A 20,279-nucleotide genomic window follows, 5' to 3' on the forward strand; every position below is an offset into this window, starting at 1 on the left:
TCTCTGCTGCAGCGCAGAGCTAGCTTTGAATCCTGTCTCCCTCTCTCTCTGCTCTTCCCCCACATGCTCTCTCTCAAAAATAAATAAACATTTTTTTAAAAGTCACTTTTTTTTTTTTTTTTAAGTAATCTCTACACCCAACTTGGGGCTTAAACTCTCAACTCTGAGATCAAGAGTCACATGCTGGGAGCGCCTGGGTGGTTCAGTTGGTTAAGCGTCTGACTCTTGTACCCAAGGGATACAGGAATGCTGATGCATAGGGGCACATGTACCCCAATGTTTATAGCAGCACTTTCAACAATAGCCGAATGATGGAAAGAGCCTAAATGTCCATCAACTGATGAATGGATAAAGAAATTGTGGTTTACATACACAATGCAGTACTACGTGGCAATGAGAAAGAATGGAATCTGGCCCTTTGTAGCAACGTGGATGGAACTGGAGAGTGTTATGCTAAGTGAAGTAAGTCATACAGAGAAAGACAGATACCATATGTTTTCACTCCTATGTGGATCTTGAGAAACTTAAGACTGTGGGGGAGGGGAAGGGGAAAAAATAGTTACAATCAGAGAGGGAGGGAGGCAAACCATAAGAGACTCTGAAATACAGAGAACAAACAGGAATGATGGGAAGCGGGGGAGAGGGGAAAATGGGTGATGGGCGTTGAGGAGGGCACTTGTTGGGATGAGCACTGGCTGTTGTATGGAAGTCAATTTGACAATAAATTATATTAAAAACAGTGAGGACTTTATCATCAACTTGAAACTTCATGTTTGTATTTAGTAACAAAGTCCTGAATATTCTAAAATAGATTTATTTTCAATATGGATGTCTACTTTGGAGCCTAATGCTCCCACCTCTTTCTTTCCTCACCAGACTCTTGGTGTTTGGGGAAGCTAAGGTTAGCTGGAAGTACTACCATGAATCTACCCAAGTGGGAGTCAGGCTCAGAGATGTTTTAATTTCATGTTTGTTTGGGTTTTTTTTAAGTTTATTTATTTTGAGAGGGAAAGAGTAGGGGAGGGGCAGAGAACGAGGAAGACAGAGAATCCCAACTTCCCCACCCACAGGCACATTGCAAATGTCGTTTCCAAATAAGAGAGCTCTTTTGGTTCTGAAATTTATGTGATTTTAAAAAGATGTAAAGGTTCTTGTTTACACACAAACCTTCAGAAAGATAAGAGAGATGATCAGATATTTTCTTATTTCTACGTACTGATCCTAAAAGGTATGTTGTCTTTAAAAAGACTCATTTTTTAAAAACTGAAATTAGGGGCACCTGGGTGGCTCAGTCCATTAAGTGTCAGACTCTTTATTTCAGCTCAGGTCATGATCTCCAGGTTCATGGGATCCAGCGAAGAGTCTGCTTGGGATTTTCTCTCCCTCTCTCTGCCCCCTCCCACTCTCTCCTTCTGTCTTTCTCTCTCAAATAAATAAACTTTTTTTTTAAAAAAACCTGAAGTTATGGGGCGGCTGGGTGGCTCAGTCGGTTGAGCATCCGACTTCGGCTCTGGTCATGATCTCATGGTTCGTGGGTTCAAGCCCCGCATCGGGCTCCGTGCTGACAGCTCAGAGCCTGGAGCCTGCTTTGGATTCTGTGTCTCCCTCTCTATCTGTCCCTCCCCCACTTGTGCTCTGTCTCTCAAAAATAAAATAAAAGTATTTTTAAAAATAAATAAAATAAAATAAAATAAAATAAAATAAAATAAAATAAAATTTAAAAAACCTGAAGTTAAACACCTCTCAGCCTGACAACCACTGAATAGATTCATTTCTTTAGCCTTTTAAAATCTACACGGACTCTCCTGGGAGCCCCATTTGTTCTGTAAACATTTGTTGAGTGCCTGCCTTCAGGGCTGGACTCTAAATACTTCTGGTTCATGGTGATCTATTTGTAAATGTAGGCAACTCACCAGTTACAAGTGGTGGACACCCAGGCCTACATTCCATTCCGTCACCTAAAACCAAACGTTCCCATCCTTGGTCCTCCCTCCTGATAAACTCCAGCCTCCTAGGATCACCTGCTTCAGAAGGAGACAGTTGATAAGGGAACTCACTGAAAAGTGCCTCCCAACCTCCCTGAAGGCCTCATGCCTCAAAGTAACTTATTATTCAGTGCAAACTGGTTGTTTGGTTTTTGTTGAAGTCGACCAAATTGAAGGTTTATCTATACTTTTTTTTTTTAAGAAATTTTTTTTATGTTTTTATTTTATTTTTGAGAAAGAGACACAGTGAGAGCAGGGGAAGGGCAGAGAGAGAAGGAGATAGAATCAGAAGCAGCCTCTAGGCTCCGAGCTGTCAGCACAGAGCCCGACGTGGGGCCCGAACTCACGAACCATGAGATCATGACCTGAACCGAAGTCGGAAGCCCAACCCACTGAGCCACCCCGGCGCCCCTGTACTTTTTTTTTTTTTTTTAAAGAAAAGTCCATACCTCTGAGAACGTTCAATACGTGAGTCGTTTGCATAGTTTAAACAAGTGGGAGAGTGGCCAAAAATGAGCTTTGGGTTTTTCAAAACCATCCCTAAGGTCAGTCCATGCCCAGAAATGGAGGAAGGGCCATCGTCTCTTCTCCTTTGAAAAGTACTATTAGTAGGGGGTGCCTGGGTGGCTCAGTCAGTTAAGCATCTGACTCCATTTTGGCTCAGGTCATGATGTCATGGTTCATTTGGTGAGTTTGAGCCCTGCATTAGGCTCTGCACTGACAGCGCAGAGCCTGCTTGGGATTCTTTCTCCACCCCTCCCCTGTTCTCAATCTCTCTCTCTCTCTCTCTCTCTCAAAAGTAAATAAATTTTTTTTAAAAAAAGAAAAATGCTATTAATATTTGCAGTGGAACTATGTTAATTAGGCTATCCTCTTTTTCTGTAGGGAAAGTGCATTTTAAGTTCTAGGTGCCTAACTTGCTTAGTGTACGACTAAAAGGGCTCCAAAAATTAGTGTGTATATAGGAAAATATACGTCTGCTTTGATACAGAAGTAAAATAACCAATTCAGTGCTGATGACAAACTCTGGCTTACCATGAAGAGGACAGTACAAATGGTCAAGAGCTTGGATCCCATGGCTTATGATCAATACTAAACAGAACTGGGGATTTTGGCTTGAAGAAGAAACTTAAGGGCATTGCTCAAAATTCTGAAAGTTTTTTTTCATAGAAAAGTCATTTTATGTTAGTTAAAAGGACAGATCTAAGTCTGAAAGGTAGGAATGACAAGGCAAATGAAAAGATTTCCTAATTAGAGGGGATAACAGTAATAATTGGCTACCCGTTGAAGTCACATGCTCCCTATCCCTAGAAGTGGGGCTACGTGGATAAGAGGTTCAATTAGGTAACCTCTAAAGTCCTCCAACATGAAGGTTCTAAAATTTTATGAAATACAGTATTTTGTGCCTTAAGAATATTAATTTTCTAAAGCTTTGCCTTAGAAATCACTATCTGCTCATTTTCTTTCCTGTTCTAGCAGCAAGCAAACTCTACCTTCTTCTCTTTCTTCTGATAATTTTAATGCTTTTTCTAACCTTTGAGAACCTTCCCACTTTATCTTTTTTTTTTTTTATGTTTATTTATTTTTGAGAGGGAGAGACAGAATGCGAGCAGGGGAGGGGCAGAGAGAGAGGGAGACACAAATCTGAAGAAGGCTCCAGGCTCTGAGCTATCAGCATAGAGCCTGATGTGGGGCTTGAACTCACAAATTGTGAGATCATGACCTGAGCCAAAGTTGGACGTTTAACCAATTGAGCCACTCCGCGCCCCCCACTTTATCATTCCATTTAGTTCTTCAAGCCCTTGTCACTTGCTCATCTGACATGAGGCAGTGTGGGATTTGGGGCACAAGCTTGCCAGTTAGAAGCAGATAGCCTGTGTTTGAGTTTTCTGTACTATTGTCTTTATTGTGATATCAGTTGCAAATTACAGAAAAGTCAGCTGCAAATTACGGAAAATCTAACAGAGGCTTAATAAAACCACCTTGATTGTGTCGGAAGTCCCCAAGACCACCCCCAGCTTTGATAAGCTCCCACCAAACTGGGGTTGTTTTGCCAAGGAGGAAGGGAATAGGCATTGGCTAGGCCATCAGCAGAGTCTGCCACTATCTTAATGGGCAAATCATTTATCCTCTGTGAGCCTTGGCTTACCTATCTGTAAACTGGGCAGATTACACCTATTCTTCCCAGGATGATTATGAGTCTAAAATGAAGGTAAAATGACTGCTTTCAGTGTTTGAAATTTGCCCCCTCCTTTCATAAGGTTGCTTAGTCTTGCTCACTGGACACATTTTATTTAGTCTTCCTTTTCTTTGGTTGCTGCTTCACTTGAGACCTTCTCTTTATGCCTGTGTTCTCGAAATGGACATTGTACTCCTATTACTTCCTGTTAACTCTTATCTTAGTCTCAATTTTTTCTAACCATGTAGTTAAAACTGCCTTTAACTTGGTGTCAGCCGATAGGTTAATTTGCAAAACTAATAAGCCACTTCTCATCTTCATGAGCTTTCTTACCTGAAAATCTCCTATCATGCTTTCCCATGCCCCCCCTCCCTCTGACTTCACAATCCAGACCACTCTCTAATTACTCCCTTCTCTGAGTGCTTCTGTTTAATGATTATTCTTGCTCCGCTTGTCTTTGAGTCTTTTATTTGGTTGGAAATGGGCATTCCTTGAGGGCGAGAACTATACTTTCTCCAGTGTTCTCTGTGTTCAGTGTACTGTACCTCATTAAAATCTGAGAATTGAGATATTTATGCTAAAATACCAGATTTTATTTATTTATGTATTTTAAATGTTTATTTTGGAAAGAGCAAGCAGGGGAGGAACAGAGAGAAGGCGAGAGAGGATCTGAAGCAGGCTCTGCACTGACAGCAGCGAGCCCAATGCAGGCCTCAAAACTCGCGAACCACAAGGTCACAACCCGAGCCGAAGTCAAACACTCAACCGACTGAGCCACCCAGGTGCCCCTAAAATACCAGTTTTTATTTATTTATTTATTTTTTTAATTTTTTTTTTTTTTTTTTTTTTTTTTTTTTTAGTGTTGATTTATTTTTTGAGACAGAGCCTGACTGGGGAAGGGTCAGAGAGAGGGAGACACAGAATCCAAAGCAGGCTCCAGGCTCTGAGCAGTTAGCACAGTGCCCGACGTGGGGCTTGAACTCACGGACCATGAGATCATGACCTGAGCCGAAGTTGGACACTTAACCGACTGAGCCACCCAGGCGCCCCTAAAATACCAGTTTTTAAATGGCAGTACTCCTTGGAATAGAAATGATTATTCTTTTTTTTTTTTTTAAGTTTTATTTATTTTGAGAGAGAGAGCAAGAGAATGTCTGTGTTGGAGAGGGGCAGAGAGAGAGGGAGGGAGAATCCAAAGCAGTCTCTGCACTGTCAATGCAGAGCCTGATGCCGGGATGTTGGGCTCAAACTCATGAATCATGAGATCATGACCTAAGTCGAAACCAAGAATCGAAAGCTCAACTGACTGAGCCACCCAGGCGCCCCATAAAAATGATGATTCTAATTAAAAACATTTTCCTGAGGGCTGCCTAGGTGGCTCAGGGCCGCCTAAGTGGCTCAGTCGGTTGAGTGTCCAACTTCGGTTCGGGTCATGATCTTGGGGTTCACAGGTTCGAGCCCCGTGTTGGTCTCTGTGCTGACAGCTCAGAGCCTGGAGTCTGCTTCAGATTCTGGTCTCCCTCTATCTCTGCCCCTCCCGCTTTGCGCTTTGTCTATTTCTCTCTCCAAAATAAACATCAAAAAAATTTTTTTAACATTTTCCTGAGAGAAAATCTTAAAAGGAACCCTGCTCTTTTAGAACTTCAGATTTCTTTGACTCTCTGCAAAGAATATTATTACAAAATAATCTGGCTGTCTACCCAATTTATTGTAAATAGACTAATCATAACCAAACAGAAATGAGGGACTTCCCTAAAACCCTTCCCTAAAACTTACTATGTTGCCCCCCATTTGTCCATTCAACAAGGACTTATTGGTCACTCACTGGGGATACGGTGGTGAATCAGACAGCCTTGGTCCCTGCCCCAGTGGAACTTAGGATGGGCCCTGAGTCTGTCTGGGAAGACAGATCCACCAAGTAATCAATAGAGTGTCATGAATATTGTTGGTTGGGCAACACAGGTGCTGAGGGAACACATCTCAGGAGCTCCTACTCCAGTCAAGGAGCCAGGGAACATTTCCTGAGAAGCGATATGTAAGTGGAGATGCACGGTATATGCAGAGTTAAGCCAGATAAAAGGAGGGAAGATAAAGGTGTTTCAAACCTAGGAATAATGTATCTGAAACCTCCTTGGAGATACTCAAGAATTTCTTGGGATCATATGAATGTAGAATAGGAGGGGGAAGAATGGTGAGAAGGAGACCATAGGCAAGTAGTGTCCCGTTTTATAGTCACAATGGGGTGTTGACATCATGGACAGGTGAATGCCACCAGACGCAATGGGAGAAAGTAGACTCTTTATGGTAAAGGCTATGGAAAGTGGAAGAGAAGGTCATTCAGATGGGGAGATAGTACTGCTGCTCCCAGGTAGTGGTACAAGTTACCTGATTCTCTGGAAGTGATACCAGCCACCAGTGAGGATTTAATCTGGTGTGCCAAGCTCCCTTTGCCATTCTTATCTGGGTTTTCTCCCTGAGTGTTGTAAGAGTCAACCCACCTGCCCCTCCTCACGTGCAAGTAGCAGAGGCAAGAGTGCCCTAACTTAGAGAGTATCTCCCACTAGATGAGATTGGAAGGCAGTGGCCCAGGAGCATCCCCCAGCGGGTCCAGCTTCAGGACCTGCCTGAGGTTGCTTCCCGCAGCCTATGTTGTATACATTGTGGACTTCGAAATGATATTTGTTTACATACAGGCCTTTATGTTGCGGTTGCAATAGAGCTTTGATACATAATGTCTTTTCGGGTCTTTAGAAACATTAATTTTGTGCTTTTGTAAAGGTGAAAGTTTATATGTTCCGGTTTTAATTTTATTCTACGTATTTGCTCATTATTATTAGTTAAGAAGGACTTATATTTATATTAGGGCTTGCCAAGATTTCTATTTATTAAAAATTCCCCCAGATTTATCACGAGATGGGTTAATCTAGGGAGGGAGGGACATTTTTTCTTTGAACAAGAGGGAAGGAGAAAATAAAATAGGATATTTAGGGTCTAGAAAGGAAGGAAAGTGAAAAGGAGCCTTGATCTTATTTGTGAAGTTGGAAGGGAGATTACTTGCTGAGATAAGTTAGAACTAGAGACTACTGGGGGAGAAGGGAGGCGTATGCTTAACGCTCCTTGCAAGAGATGAATTAAAGGCCGGGTATGGATGGCCGGCGGGTCCACCCAGAAGGTGGGGTACTGTCAGTGGTTCTCGTTTCACGTCCTAGTTAACAAGAAACATGCCCTATGGTTGAAGATTCTCATGAGAGCTCTTTAAGGGAAGAATCACAAATATAATAACCATTGTACTTGAATGGAGCATAGACTGTCTTTTATTCTTTACAGACTATCTATTTAGCTTTGCAACTGCTGCTACAAAAAAGATAACTGAATCAGTTGCTGAAACAGCACAAACAATAAAGAAATCAGTAGAAGAAGGAAAGATAGATGACATCATTGATAAGGTACATTTCAACATCTTTTCAAATTGATTAGCAGCTAAATATAATTATCCCTTTTTATGAACGTCATTAATCCAAGTTGGATATCATATTCTGATAAAAATATTAATTGTTGAGACTCTTGGAGGTTTTTTTCTTCTTTTTGTATAAGAAGTAGCAATGATTTAAATAACCTTGGTTTTAATTTTAATATATTCTGAAATACACTGATACTTTTGCATAATACTGAACTTTTTATATTGTGAGTTTAATTTTAAACTGTAACTGTTTCCAAATATTTATGCCTTGGCATCATTCACTTAAGTTTTTAAAGTCCCATTAGGAATTACATTTTCAGACTCTAAGGAATGAGTTTGTTCATTTCCTGCAGTGGTAGGGTGTAGGCCTGGGGAATTTCATTTATGTTGGTAATTATTTGAACTAAGGAGGCCATCAATTAAACTTCAGATAGCTTGTTATTTAGCTGCTTTGCTGTGTGTACTACATGTTAGGATGAGATTTGACCTGGCTTTTATTGTTTTTTGGGATAAAACAAAAATTCAATTTTTGACTCATTTTATCTTTGCATTTGAAAAGATAATCCATCATAAAAAAGGTTGTATACTTAAAATTCAAAACTATTGAATTGCTTTTCCCTTTTGGTGGAGAAGGGGTGAAGTATCACTTTTTTAACCTTTTTATTTGAATAAAATTAATAAAATGTCTCAAATGACTTCACAAATCTTACATGTAATAACCTTCTCGAAGTAATTTGACTCTTTATATATTTTTTAACAGACCATTATAGGAGATTTTCAGAAGGAACAGAAAAAATTTGTTGAGGAACAGCATACCAAAAAGTCAGGTATGATATCGGTTTTTATACATGACTCACCTACCAAATTTTATTGAGCACCTATTAATGTGCCAGACACCACACTGAGGCGCTGAGAATACAAAAATGTGTAACAGCCCCCATCCTTCAGGTAGCACAAAGACTAGTGGGGAAGTCAAGCTCATAAACCTTTGGGGTTTAAAGGAAGGGAGGAAATTGTTCCCACGGAACTGGTGACAGCCCCTCTGGGGAGCTGGCTGTGACAGAGTGAGCATTCATTTCTCATTTTATAACATGGCCAACACACTGTGTGATATACACATAATTGGCACTTAGCAGAAGTTGGCTCCCTTCCCATTCTCTTCAGGAGATAAAAACGAAAGAGCTTTCTAGAGGAGTGACAGAGGGCCATGAAAAGTCATGGAGTGTTTGAGGAAGTTAGTGCATTTCATTACTGACAAATGCTTGTTTAAATGTTTGCAGTTACAGGATCTCAAAATGTCTACTTTTACTGTTTGGATGTACTCAAACACAAAACCGGCCTCTTGTCTTTGAATTTGGCAAAAGGGTAAAACAATTCCATCAGTTTGAGCAGTGCCACAAATTCAAAAAGAGCTAGTTAGTCCTGTGGCAGGTCAGGCAACTCAAAGTGGAAAGCAGCTTTGGGGACAAAAAATCTATACAAATTAGCCTACCTTAGGATAGCAGAGAAAGTGATCCTGGCTTGGAGACTTGGGGTAGGAGCTGGTCAGGGCCTCTGAGATAGGAACTTTGAGTGAGCAGGGGAAAGGCTCAGAGGCACTTTCAGTTTTGAGACACCCATTAGACCCCAGGTGAGAGGAACATGTACAAAGGCAGGGAAGGGAATGCAGGAAAATTCCATTCCTCGGTTGCACAAGTCATATTTCAAAGGCCCAATAGCCACAAGGGGCTAGTGGCTTCCATATTGGACAGTGCAAACCTAGAACATTTCCATCAGTGCAGAAAGTTCTGTTGGTCGGCACTGCTCTAAATTAACTGAACGGGGTCCAACAGGAGCAGTTGATTCCTGTGTGAAGCATGCATGAAGAATTCCATCTACTGATACAGATTAGAAGTCAATTTGTGTAAAAACCATGAGAGTAGGTGAGCTCAGTGAGAAGTGTGTTGAGCATGAAGAGAGCTGAGCAGAGATCTAACAGTGTTGGCAGGAAGGAAGGAATGGGAGAAATTGACAGTTCCTGAGTGCCTGATGTTTACATGCAACATCTTCTTTACTAAAAGGTAGGGTCAACAAGGTTAATTCGCTGCAGGTTGCTCAGCTGGTAAGTGATGAAACAAATCTGCCATCAAAACCAGTGCCCGTTTACTTACCAAGAGACAACAGCTAGGAGAGAGAAGCAATAGAAGCCCAGAGAGGGGAGAATTTCAAGGAGAGTTAGGTCGGCTAAGAAGTCCATTTACAAGGACCATGAGGAAAGGCACCATGTGAGTGTTCCTTGTGCATTTGTTCATTTAACGGTCACAGAAACTCAGAAGTACTTACTCTTATCTCCCTTTCACAAAGAAGGAAACTGGGCCTAGAGAGAAAAGAACTAAGCACTGTCCGTGGGTTGGACAACCGGGAGGTTACTGGTCACCCTAAAAAGAGCAGTTTCAGAGGAACAGGGAGGCAGGGAGTGTCTCATCCATACCGGTAGGTTGAGCCTTGAGAGGACCTCATCTGAGAGTTAAGTAGTACCAGGAGAGGCCACCCAAGGTGAATAGACTTAAATTGGAGGCCAGAATATTAAAGCAAATAGTGTTTTCAAGGGGCTTTACCCCAATTTTTTTAAGTATGAAAATATGCTTATTTTATCTTATATTTAACAGGGTTTGGATTATAATTGCCACCATTTGCTTGTTTAAGATGAGCCTAAGAATGAGCCAGGTGTCTGTCTGTCCATATGTCTATCCACACATACACATAACTTTTCTATCAGTTGGTACACAATAGGATGTCTCTTCCATTGGACTTTTGCCGCATGACAGAAAAGGGCAGGGGTGTTTTGTTGAAAATACTAGGACCCCCTGCATGTATCTTTTGTGCTGACCTCCCACCTCCACAGCCCCAGCTCAGATGGTAGCCCCAGTTCGGATGCTCACTGGCTTTGTCTCCACTATTTCCTACTTGCTGCTCCCTCTGAACACCCCCTACACACACCCAGCACTGAACTCCTCCTAGACCAAGATCACCTCCCAGGTCTCTGCAGAAGACCCCTGGGACTCACCTCTCAGTGGCTGCATTTGTCACCCAACAGTATAAGCCTGATGAGTTGTAATCCCCTTCTTCTTGTGAGCACCAAAGACAACATGTCTGTTGTAGATCCCAGCCCTGTTGTTTACTTCCTGATTTGCCCGTTTATTTGCTTTCACTCCTGACAACCCTCTTCTCAGTTCCTAACTGCTTATCACCTTTTGTCATGAATCAAGTACAGTGACTTTTTCAAAAGAACTTTTTATTTGGAAATAATTTCAATTTACAGAGCAGTTGCGAGTATAAAGGGAGTACTGAGTACGTGGCAATGAGAAAGAATGAAATCTGGCCTTCTGTAGCAACGTGGATGGAACTGGAGAGTGTGATGCTAAGTGAAATAAGCCATACAGAGAAAGACAGATACCATATGGTTTCACTCGTATGTGGATCCTGAGAAACTTAACAGAAACCCATGGGGGAGGGGAAGGAAAAAAAAAAAAAGAGGTTAGAGTGGGAGAGAGCCAAAGCATAAGAGACTGTTAAAAACTGAGAACAAACTGAGGGTTGATGGGGGGTGGGAGGGAGGGGAGGGTGGGGGATGGGTATTAAGGAGGGCACCTTTTGGGATGAGCACTGGGTGTTGTATGGAAACCAATTTGACAATAAATTTCATATATTAAAAAAAAAAAAAAAAGAGTACTGAGAACACCCATACCCCCTCTCCCTAGATTGTTGGTTTTAGTCCAACTGCCTTGTCCTTTACACCCTTTCTCCCTATGTGTGTGTCTTTTTGTTCCACTCAATGTGTGTTTCCTAAGAATTAGGGGTATTCTCTTACATAATCACCGACCAGACAGTTACCAGCTTTAGGAAAAGAACACTGATACGATGTGCATATTCTAATTTTGTCCATTGACCCAGTAATGTCCTTTGTATGTTTTCTCCCTCAATACAGCATGCAGCATAGCTTTCCTCATGTGTCTTAGCCTCTTTTAATCTGCACCAATCCAGGACCTTTGTCTTTTAGGACATTAATGTTTTCAAAGGATATTCTGCCCCCGCCCCCTTGGCCTCCTCTTTTTTTTTTTTAAATAGACCTTTCCTAGTTGGGCTTTGGCTGATATTTCCTCATGATTAGATTCAGATTATGCATTCTTGGCCAGAATACTACATAGATGATGTTGTGTCCTTCTCAGGATAGCCCATCTGGAGGCCTACGATGACCATCTCTTTTTCATTGGTGATGATCATTTGGGTCACTTGGTCAAGGTGTTGTCCAATTTCTCTACCATATAACTCAAGTAATTTTTTACCAAATGCGTACATGCTTTAGATTCATATCTTAAGTCTAGGAATTATGATGAATGTTCATACTTGGAGCTCACTAATAAATTGCCACATTGATTATGTGGCAACTTATTCTTTCAAACCACGATTGCAGTGTAACCTTTGTAACATGTTTTTCTCTTTTTTTCTTTATTATTAAAACCTTTAGAAGCAGCAGTGCCACCATGGGTTGATAGTAATGATGAAGAAACAATTCAACAGCAAATCTTGGCCTTATCTGCTGTAAGTACCTCGTGATTCCCTGTATAGAGATACTTTCTTCCTATCATGACTTTATCCATAGAATGTTTTTCTTCTATATAGTATTTAAAATGTTTTGAGATACTAGAACTGTACACATCAACTTTCGCTGGTTTTTCCCCCTAAGTTCCCCCTCCCACCAAGTTTTAACTTCTCCTTAAGTTCTTTTTTCTTAACAGAAAAGTATGATCTGTTGCACAAAATAATTATTTCAGCCTTAAAAGGATTCTTTTATGTTATTAAGATAATCTTTTGAGATATGCTATCATACAAAGTTTCTAGATATCATTCTAGTTTATCTGAGTGAAAAGATTGTATTCTAAATTTTCTCCTTAACTATCATATGTATTTTAAAATGAAATTGAAAGAAATAAACTTTTCTTTGCTGGCCTACAAAGATTTCTCTTGGGATTTCAGAGGGAACATAGTGATACCAGTTAACAGTTGTACAGTACCTGACACTTTCAGAAAGAACTTTCTTACCCATTATCTCCTTTAAGCCTCACTGTACGTTTATGAGGTAGGTAGGGCCTTTTATTGCCGTCGTGCAGGCGTGATGACTGTGACTCCCAAATGTGACACTCACTCCTTACATGTGTCTCCACTGGGCTGTGGATTCTTAGTGGGTGGAGAGACTGGCTTTGATCTCTGTCCTCAGCACCTAGCAACCTGCCTGGCAGGGGACTCAGCAAATAGGGCTTTGACTGTATCAGTGGTTTTCAAGCTTTGTTTTTAATCTACTCTTTTTTTTTTTTTTTTTTTTTTTTTTTTTAACCAAAGTCATAAATGGAACTTCAGTCTAGAAAACAGACATAGAGCTGGGCTTTACTTTGCTTCCATTGTCCTCCCCCAGGGCATTTTTAAGATTTTTTCTTTTTCATTAGTAAACCCCTTAAAAGATTTTTTTTAAGTTTGTTTATTTATTTTGAGAGAGAGAGAGCAAGTGCAAGCAGGGGAGGGGCACAGAGAGAGATAGAGACAGAGACTCCAAGCAGGCTCCACGCTGTCAGCACAGAGCCTCACATGGGGCTTGATCCCATGAACTGTGAGATCATGACCTGAGCGGAAACCAAGAGTCAGATGCTTAACCTACCGAGCCACCCAGGTGCCCCTCCATTAGTAAGCCCTTTAAAGGCCTGAGCATCCATTACAAGTTCAGCATGAACACCATGTGTTTTGTTTACTGTGTTATGGCCAAACTTGATGCTGACATCACATAATGCTTATCTCCAGAAGAGAATTGGGACAGTGAGACTGTCATTTGAGGGCAGACATCAGATACTCACAGTCAAGTAAGTCCTCATAGCTCCTCTGTCCCCCAGACCTGTTCCTGTCCTCATCTTCTCCATCTCAAAATAAGACTCCAGTCATCCACCAGTTTGTTCTAGTCACTAACCCAAGAGTCTTCCTTCAGTCACACCCCACCCCCACCCCGCCTGGGCCTGCTGCAACCTGACAACGCTATGTTCCTGATATACCTCTACACCACTTCTCCACTGCTGCTGCCACCACAGCGGTCCCAATGCCATCATCTCCTGCCTTCAGCGTCCCAGCCGCCGTCCTATCCTTACCCCTTTCCCTACAAGCTCACAGCAGCCACAGGGGTCCCATTTATGATGTAAATCCCTTCGTGTCACTCTCCCACATAGAGCCTTCTAATGGCATCTTGTCTCGCGTGGGCTAGGATCTAAACCCCTTCCACTGGCTTCGAAGGCCCTTGGCTTTGCATCCCTCACCTCCCTCGTGCCCCACTGCCCTGGGTCCCAGTGTTCCAGCCACTGTTTTTTTCTGGAACACAAGTGAGCCAAGCTTTGTCCTGCTTCAGTGCCTGGTGCTTGCTGTCCACTCTTCCTAGAAGCCCACCCTACACCATTCCACAAGATCTCATCTCAAAGGTCACCTCCCTCGCCACCCTTTCAGCCCTCTACTAGGCACCCCATCTCATAGCCTTAGCAGTCTAAACCCTTGTCTGTCTCTTCCCACTCCCCCACCCCACAAGTGGAATGGAAACGCTGTGCAGGCAGGGAGGGACTCCATTTGTGCTGTGCCCTGCTGAGCAGGTGGCACGGTGCCTGGGGCACAGCAGGTACTCAGTGGGCATCTGCTGAATGGATGATGCAGTGAACATTGCACACAGACATGCCTGCAAGAGAGCACTCAAGATACCAGCATGACCCAGAGGCTTTGAACCATCTTCAGTACATCCTTTATGGTGGCTTCTGAATGTTTTAAGAGATAGACTAAATTGCTATAGTGAAGAAATAAAAAAATACAGTAGGTTAAACAAGCTGTGACTTTCCCTCCCTCTTCCCCCCTCATGTAAGAGTCTAGAGGTAGATGGTCCACGTAGGTGTGCTTTTCCCACGAACTCATCTATAGACCCAAGTATTTCCTGTCTTAATCTTATCCTATGCCAGCCCCTAGACTGTTGTCTGCCTTCTCTGCGGTTAAGTCAGCTCTCATGACCGTGCCTGTGTTCCAGCCTGTGGGAACTGGGAAAGAGGATGGTGGGTACACCAGACCATTTGGAAGATGAGACTCAGAAATTGCACCTATCCCTCAGGCCTACATCCCTTTGGCAACTTAGACACATGGCCACTTCTAATGCTGGGGAGCCTGGGAAATCCAGTCTCTGGCTGGGTGGCCACATGCCCAGCTGGAACTCAAGAGTTGTGATCCTGGAAGGGAGGGAGGAAGGGATACTGGGAGATGATTAGCAGTCTCTCCATCAGAGTTGCTACATTCTCCTACTTGCCAAGCACTAGTTGGGACAATTCAGAGCCTATAGCAGAGTAGACCTTTAAGTTTCTCGTGCTGGGGCACCCCTCAGGGCATCATGCATAAAAAAGAAATTGATAGTACAGCTGTCATTAGGTAGTTGTGAGAATGCAATTCAGAAAATTGTGTTTAGAACCTCCCCTGGGCCAGCCTAGTCCTGGGCCTGGAGGTGGCTGAGACCTGCCCTCCAGAGCCCGAAGGCTTACTGGACATCTGCTAGTGGAGTCACACATAGCATCGCCCCCATGCTGAACACTGTCGTGCGGGACACCCACCCAAGCACCAAGGGAAGCGGCATGTCCCTGATTTTGAAGAGGGAAGAGGATGATCTCAGGGCAGCTTCCCAGAAGTGATGACGTTGGAGTAGAGTCATAAGTCTTGGGAGGAGGGTGTGAGGATGTTTGGGGGATGTGGGGCAGGGCTTGACATTCAGGTAGGGGGTTTTGTAAGCATTCGGATATGACTGGACTGCATGGTGCAGGTGCAGGTGTGGATATGGAGCCAGATCATGAAGACCTTTCTGTACCATTCTGGTAAGTTTAGGTTTCATCTCAAAGGCGACAAACGAGTCATTTAAGGGTTTTAGTGACCAGTAAAACATGTTTTCCTTGGGACAGGGTAGAAAGTTGCTTGCTCTGGGTGGGAGAAATGGGACTGGAGATACTTGCCCCTTCAGCGGCTACTGTAGAAATCCAGGTGAAACGTGATATGGCAATTTTTTTAGACTTTGAAATTTTTACATGAGAAGGTAAAATAACTAAACCCTATTTAAGTTCAGATTTGTTCTTTATTGATGTAGGCATCTCAAAAACCAAAAATATGGTTAAAATCTAACACGGGCAAGATATGATGAAACTGATGCTTATAGTAGCCAGTTTCTTTTTTTTTTTTTTAATTTTTAACGTTTATTTATTTTTGAGACAGAGAGAGACAGAGCGTGAACGGGGGAGGGGCAGGGAGAGAGGGAGACACAGAATCGGAAGCAGGCTCCAGGCTCTGAGCCATCAGCCCAGAGCCTGACGCGGGGCTCGAACTCACGGACCACGAGATCGTGACCTGAGCTGAAGTCGGACGCTTAACCAACTGAGCCACCCAGGTGCCCCGATAGTAGCCAGTTTCTAAGATTATTTAAGCAGCCAATTTTCTAAGATTATTTTACAGTAGTTTTCACATAAAGATACTCGCTGGAACAAATGTACATTCATATGATTTGAAACTCTGTAATTTCAACTAACTGCATGATTGAACTTCCTGGCCTCCCACAAGGCTCTCTTCAGTGGAGACTGTTAAAAAAATACATGACAGGGGACACCTGGGTGGCTCAGTTAAGTGTCCCACTCCTGGTTTCAGCTCAGGTCATGATCTCAGGGGCTCCATGCTGACAGGGCAGAGCCTGCTTGGGATTCTCTCTCCTTCTCTCTCTACCCCTCCTCCCTCTCGTGCACATGTGTGCACCTGTGTGTGCACTTGCTCTCTCAAATAAACTTTAAAAAATAAATAATAAATACATGACAGGATTGGTCATTCTCCACTCTCAAGCAGACAGGTTAATGATACTTCAGTGGATTTTGTGGCTGAAATCTTTAGGAGAATTGAATATTTGTCAAACTGGTGATGCACTGTTACATATTAATTGCTGTCTACATTTTTCCCCATGTTTTTCCCCTTTTCATCAAAGGACAAGAGGAATTTCCTTCGTGACCCTCCAGCTGGAGTGCAGTTTAATTTTGACTTTGATCAGATGTACCCTGTTGCCCTGATCATGCTCCAAGAGGACGAGCTGCTGAGTAGGATGAGATTTGCCCTTGTTCCTAAACTGTAAGTAAGCAGTGTGTTCCTGAGCCAGAGCTACGCTGCTCACACAGCACATATTGGCATTTTCTAGTGGCCTTGGTCATATGCAGAGTGTCGGGGCAGAATCCTGGAGTGGGGGCCAGAGCAGTTTCCTGTTCCGTCTTCATGAAAATAGGCTCTGTGGCCCTTCAGCTGGTGTGCATGCGCTCTCTGTCTCTTTCTTTCTCTCTTTCTCTCTTTCTCTCTTTCTCTCTCTCTCTCTCTCTCTCTCTCTCTCTCTCTCTCTCTCTCTCTCTCTCTCTTTCTCACACACACACACACACACACACACACACACACACACAGCCATAGAATCGAAACTGAGAGTGGGCCTAACAGGAAATTTGGGGTGGAGATAAGATGCGCTGTTTTATCCCCAGTTAGAAGCTAAAACACAGTTTCCGATAGAAACAACCAACGTGCCGTGTCTACCAAATAAAATTAAGGTCCCCGGGGCTCATTAGGACCTGGCCCACCACCTTTTTACACTCTGGCTCTGCTCTCTAGCAACAGTGTTCTTGTTCTCCTTCCCACCCAAAGTTTTCCTCTGCCCGCAGGCCTTGTTCTCCTCCGAAAGTCTTGCTTGTCCTTCAGTTCCCGTGCAAGCATAATGTCTTCAGGGACACAGCCCTGACCGGGATCAGCAGAGGCCCCCCACGGTGGGTGGGTCTCCTCCCTTCCCCTCTGCCATCATGGGCTCTTGCTCACCTTTTTTAATTCCAATTCCTTGTTTTGAATCTATTGCATTTTTAGTCCATGGTCTTTCTTACTCCGTGAGCTTTCCATTATTATAGCACTCTATTCTTTTTGGATGGGTACAGTATCTTCCTGGTCTCTGAGAACCTAGTTTTCTTGAAATACCCTTTTGTCTCGGTGCTTTTCTTGAATTTTTGTGTTTGTTTTGGGCTCTGTGATTCATGTTGCAGGCTTTCCTTATCCGTCCTTCTTCGTATCTGAAGGCACCCTGCGGAAAGGGCACTTAGAGCTGTGTGTTCCCACAGGCCTTTCGGACAGGGTGGCTTCCCTGAGAGGACTCCACCTCCTGCCTGACCAGTCTCAGCCACGCCAGCTGCCTTAGTGTGGAGTGGCTCAGCTCACAGTGAACTGTGGCTCTCTGTCACATGGAAGCACAGTCCCCAGCTGGAAGGGGCGGTGAGGGTGTCAGCCAGCTCGCTGCTCCTCTGGGGCCTCACCACCATGCCTCCTGTCTCGAACCCGGCCTTCAGAGATGCCTGTGCCTCCCGTCCCTGGCTCTGTCCGAGCGCACCCCGGGTGAACCGGCCCGTTCTCGCCAGCCGCCCTTCCTGCAGGCGGCTTACCACAGCTTTCTCCGGTCTACAGAGTAGATTGCTGCTGGCCCATCGGCCTTTCCCCTTCCACTGTGCTTTCCTCGCCAGTTCTCTCTGTCCTGGGGGGTTTGATTTACTTAATTCCTTTTCTATTATTTTAGAATGGCTCAAATCTCATTACAAATCTAATCCTTAGACTGTGTCCAAAATAGCTATTTTGGGGGCACCTGGCTGGCATGACTCTTAATCTCTGGGTTGTGAGTTCAAGCCCCATGTTGGGTGTAGAGATGACTTGAAAATAAATAGGTAGATAGGTGGATAGATAAAGTAGCTATTTTTAGTGAAGAATATATAAAAAAAATTATCAACTGATCTTTTTTTCACTATTATGCTCACAAAACCCTGAGAGTTGGCTTTTGAACTGTTCATGTGTATATATCTGATAGAAGCTCTTTCATCTTGGAATTTGAGGTTGTACCTATTCTTTTTTTTTTTTTTTTTAACATTTATTTTTGAGACAGACAGAGACAGAGCATGAACGGGGGAGGGGCAGAGAGAGAGGGAGACACAGAATCGGAAGCAGGCTCCAGGCTCTGAGCCATCAGCCCAGAGCCTGATGCGGGGCTCGAACCCACGGACCACGAGATCCTGACCTGAGCTGAAGTCGGACGCTTAACCGACTGAGCCACCCAGGCACCCCGAGGTTGTACCTATTCTGAATAACTGCCTCTTTCTGAGAGAAGAGTAGCAAAGCTCTGGGGTTTGGGTGGGCTTTGTACCTGAAGGCTCCATCAACTTGAAGACCATTCAAATCACCTTAGGTCACACAGCGGGCTCTCTGCCAATGCTCTCAGGACAGTCCCGAGACCCCGAGGCAGTGGGGCATGTGGCCCAGGGTTACGCATGGCAGGCATGTGGCTAGGTGTCCACAGCATTGCTTAGTGACAATTCTGGATGTCTTCTTACTGCTGACAGTAATTTTAGAGTCTTGAAAAGATTGGGAGAATTGGTATTTGGCAAGTAGTATTTCTGGTTTGTTGCTAGCTAGTTAAATGGTCTATTGAGTAATATAATTCCAGTTTCCTATTGCTAATTCTGTTAGGGATCATTTAGAAATTAGGGTTATCATTTTTTATAAGTCTTTACCCGTTAGAAATGCTTACTGAAATATTTGTGGATGGAAGGATGTGATATCTGGCATTGCCTTAAAATATTCCAACCCATACCCAGAGAAGGGCATGCGTGGAAAAGAGAGGGACAGACATGAGGTGTGATTGGCAAAATGCTGGTGATTGCTGGTTAGGTCACAGGTACAGGGGCCTTCTTTGTCCTAGTCTCTCCACTTTTGTTTTTGTTCAAATTTCCATAATAAAACACATGAGCCATCACACACAAATCTAGGACTCCTGCTTTGGTCCTTTGAGACACTTTTTCTAAGCAGAAGCCATCACTAACCGGGGAACAATTTAGAAAACAAATCAAAACAAACTTGCTCTGTATTTCAAAATGCCTCCTAGTGTGTTAACGCTTCCCTGTGACAGCAGGGCTGGCATGAGACGAGCCCTGCTCTTGCATCACAGACGCCCTCTGAGGTCTTTACTCTGACAAAGCAGAGAAATCACAAGTCCTTTCCGGCCTTGGACTGTGACCTATGCTCATTGTTTCCCAGAGGGTATTCACAGCATACTAGTGCCTGAAAATAGTTCATGAAAGCCTAAGTGATCAGATAGTGGACATTTGGGAGTTGCTAACTCCCGTGGTTTTGTTTATCACAGAGCTTCTCAGAACCTTTATATGTCATCTGCATTGTGACTCTCCAGAGGGTCACGTAGTGTTTCTATAGTGTGCCTCCGTGACCACTTCCTCGTCCATCAAGAGGGAGAGGGTCTGGGAAAGAAAACAGTCCAGATGCTTAGCTTTATTGAGAGAACGAAGATTGCCCGTAATCTGTTGTAGATTGCCGGCATACCTGTTTCATTTTGGACTTTTCATAGAGGTCAGAATTAAGAGTGACCTTGAAGATATTCAGGGAGCTCACTACCTCCTGGGTAGCTAAGCTCCCTTCTGTCTCAACGTGATGTTAACAGTTGAAGATTTTTTAACTTAACTGGGTAAAGAGCCCCAGTTGTTTTCTTTGTTCCCCAGGTGTCTTCATC

General features: G+C 43.4%; 1 protein-coding gene across 1 annotated transcript in view; it reads left to right on the forward strand.

Annotated features, from left to right (window-relative positions):
• Positions 1-20,279, forward strand: part of SYAP1 (synapse associated protein 1) — a 31,234-nt gene that overhangs the window by 2,053 nt on the left and 8,902 nt on the right. Inside the window, exons 2-5 of the mRNA XM_042974378.1 lie at positions 7,492-7,610; positions 8,385-8,451; positions 12,132-12,205; positions 16,680-16,819. Coding sequence (XP_042830312.1) covers positions 7,492-7,610; positions 8,385-8,451; positions 12,132-12,205; positions 16,680-16,819 — 400 coding nt within the window. The remainder of the gene's footprint in view (positions 1-7,491; positions 7,611-8,384; positions 8,452-12,131; positions 12,206-16,679; positions 16,820-20,279) is intronic.

This window comes from Panthera tigris, chromosome X (assembly GCF_018350195.1).
Source record: "Panthera tigris isolate Pti1 chromosome X, P.tigris_Pti1_mat1.1, whole genome shotgun sequence".
NCBI lineage: Eukaryota > Metazoa > Chordata > Mammalia > Carnivora > Felidae > Panthera > Panthera tigris.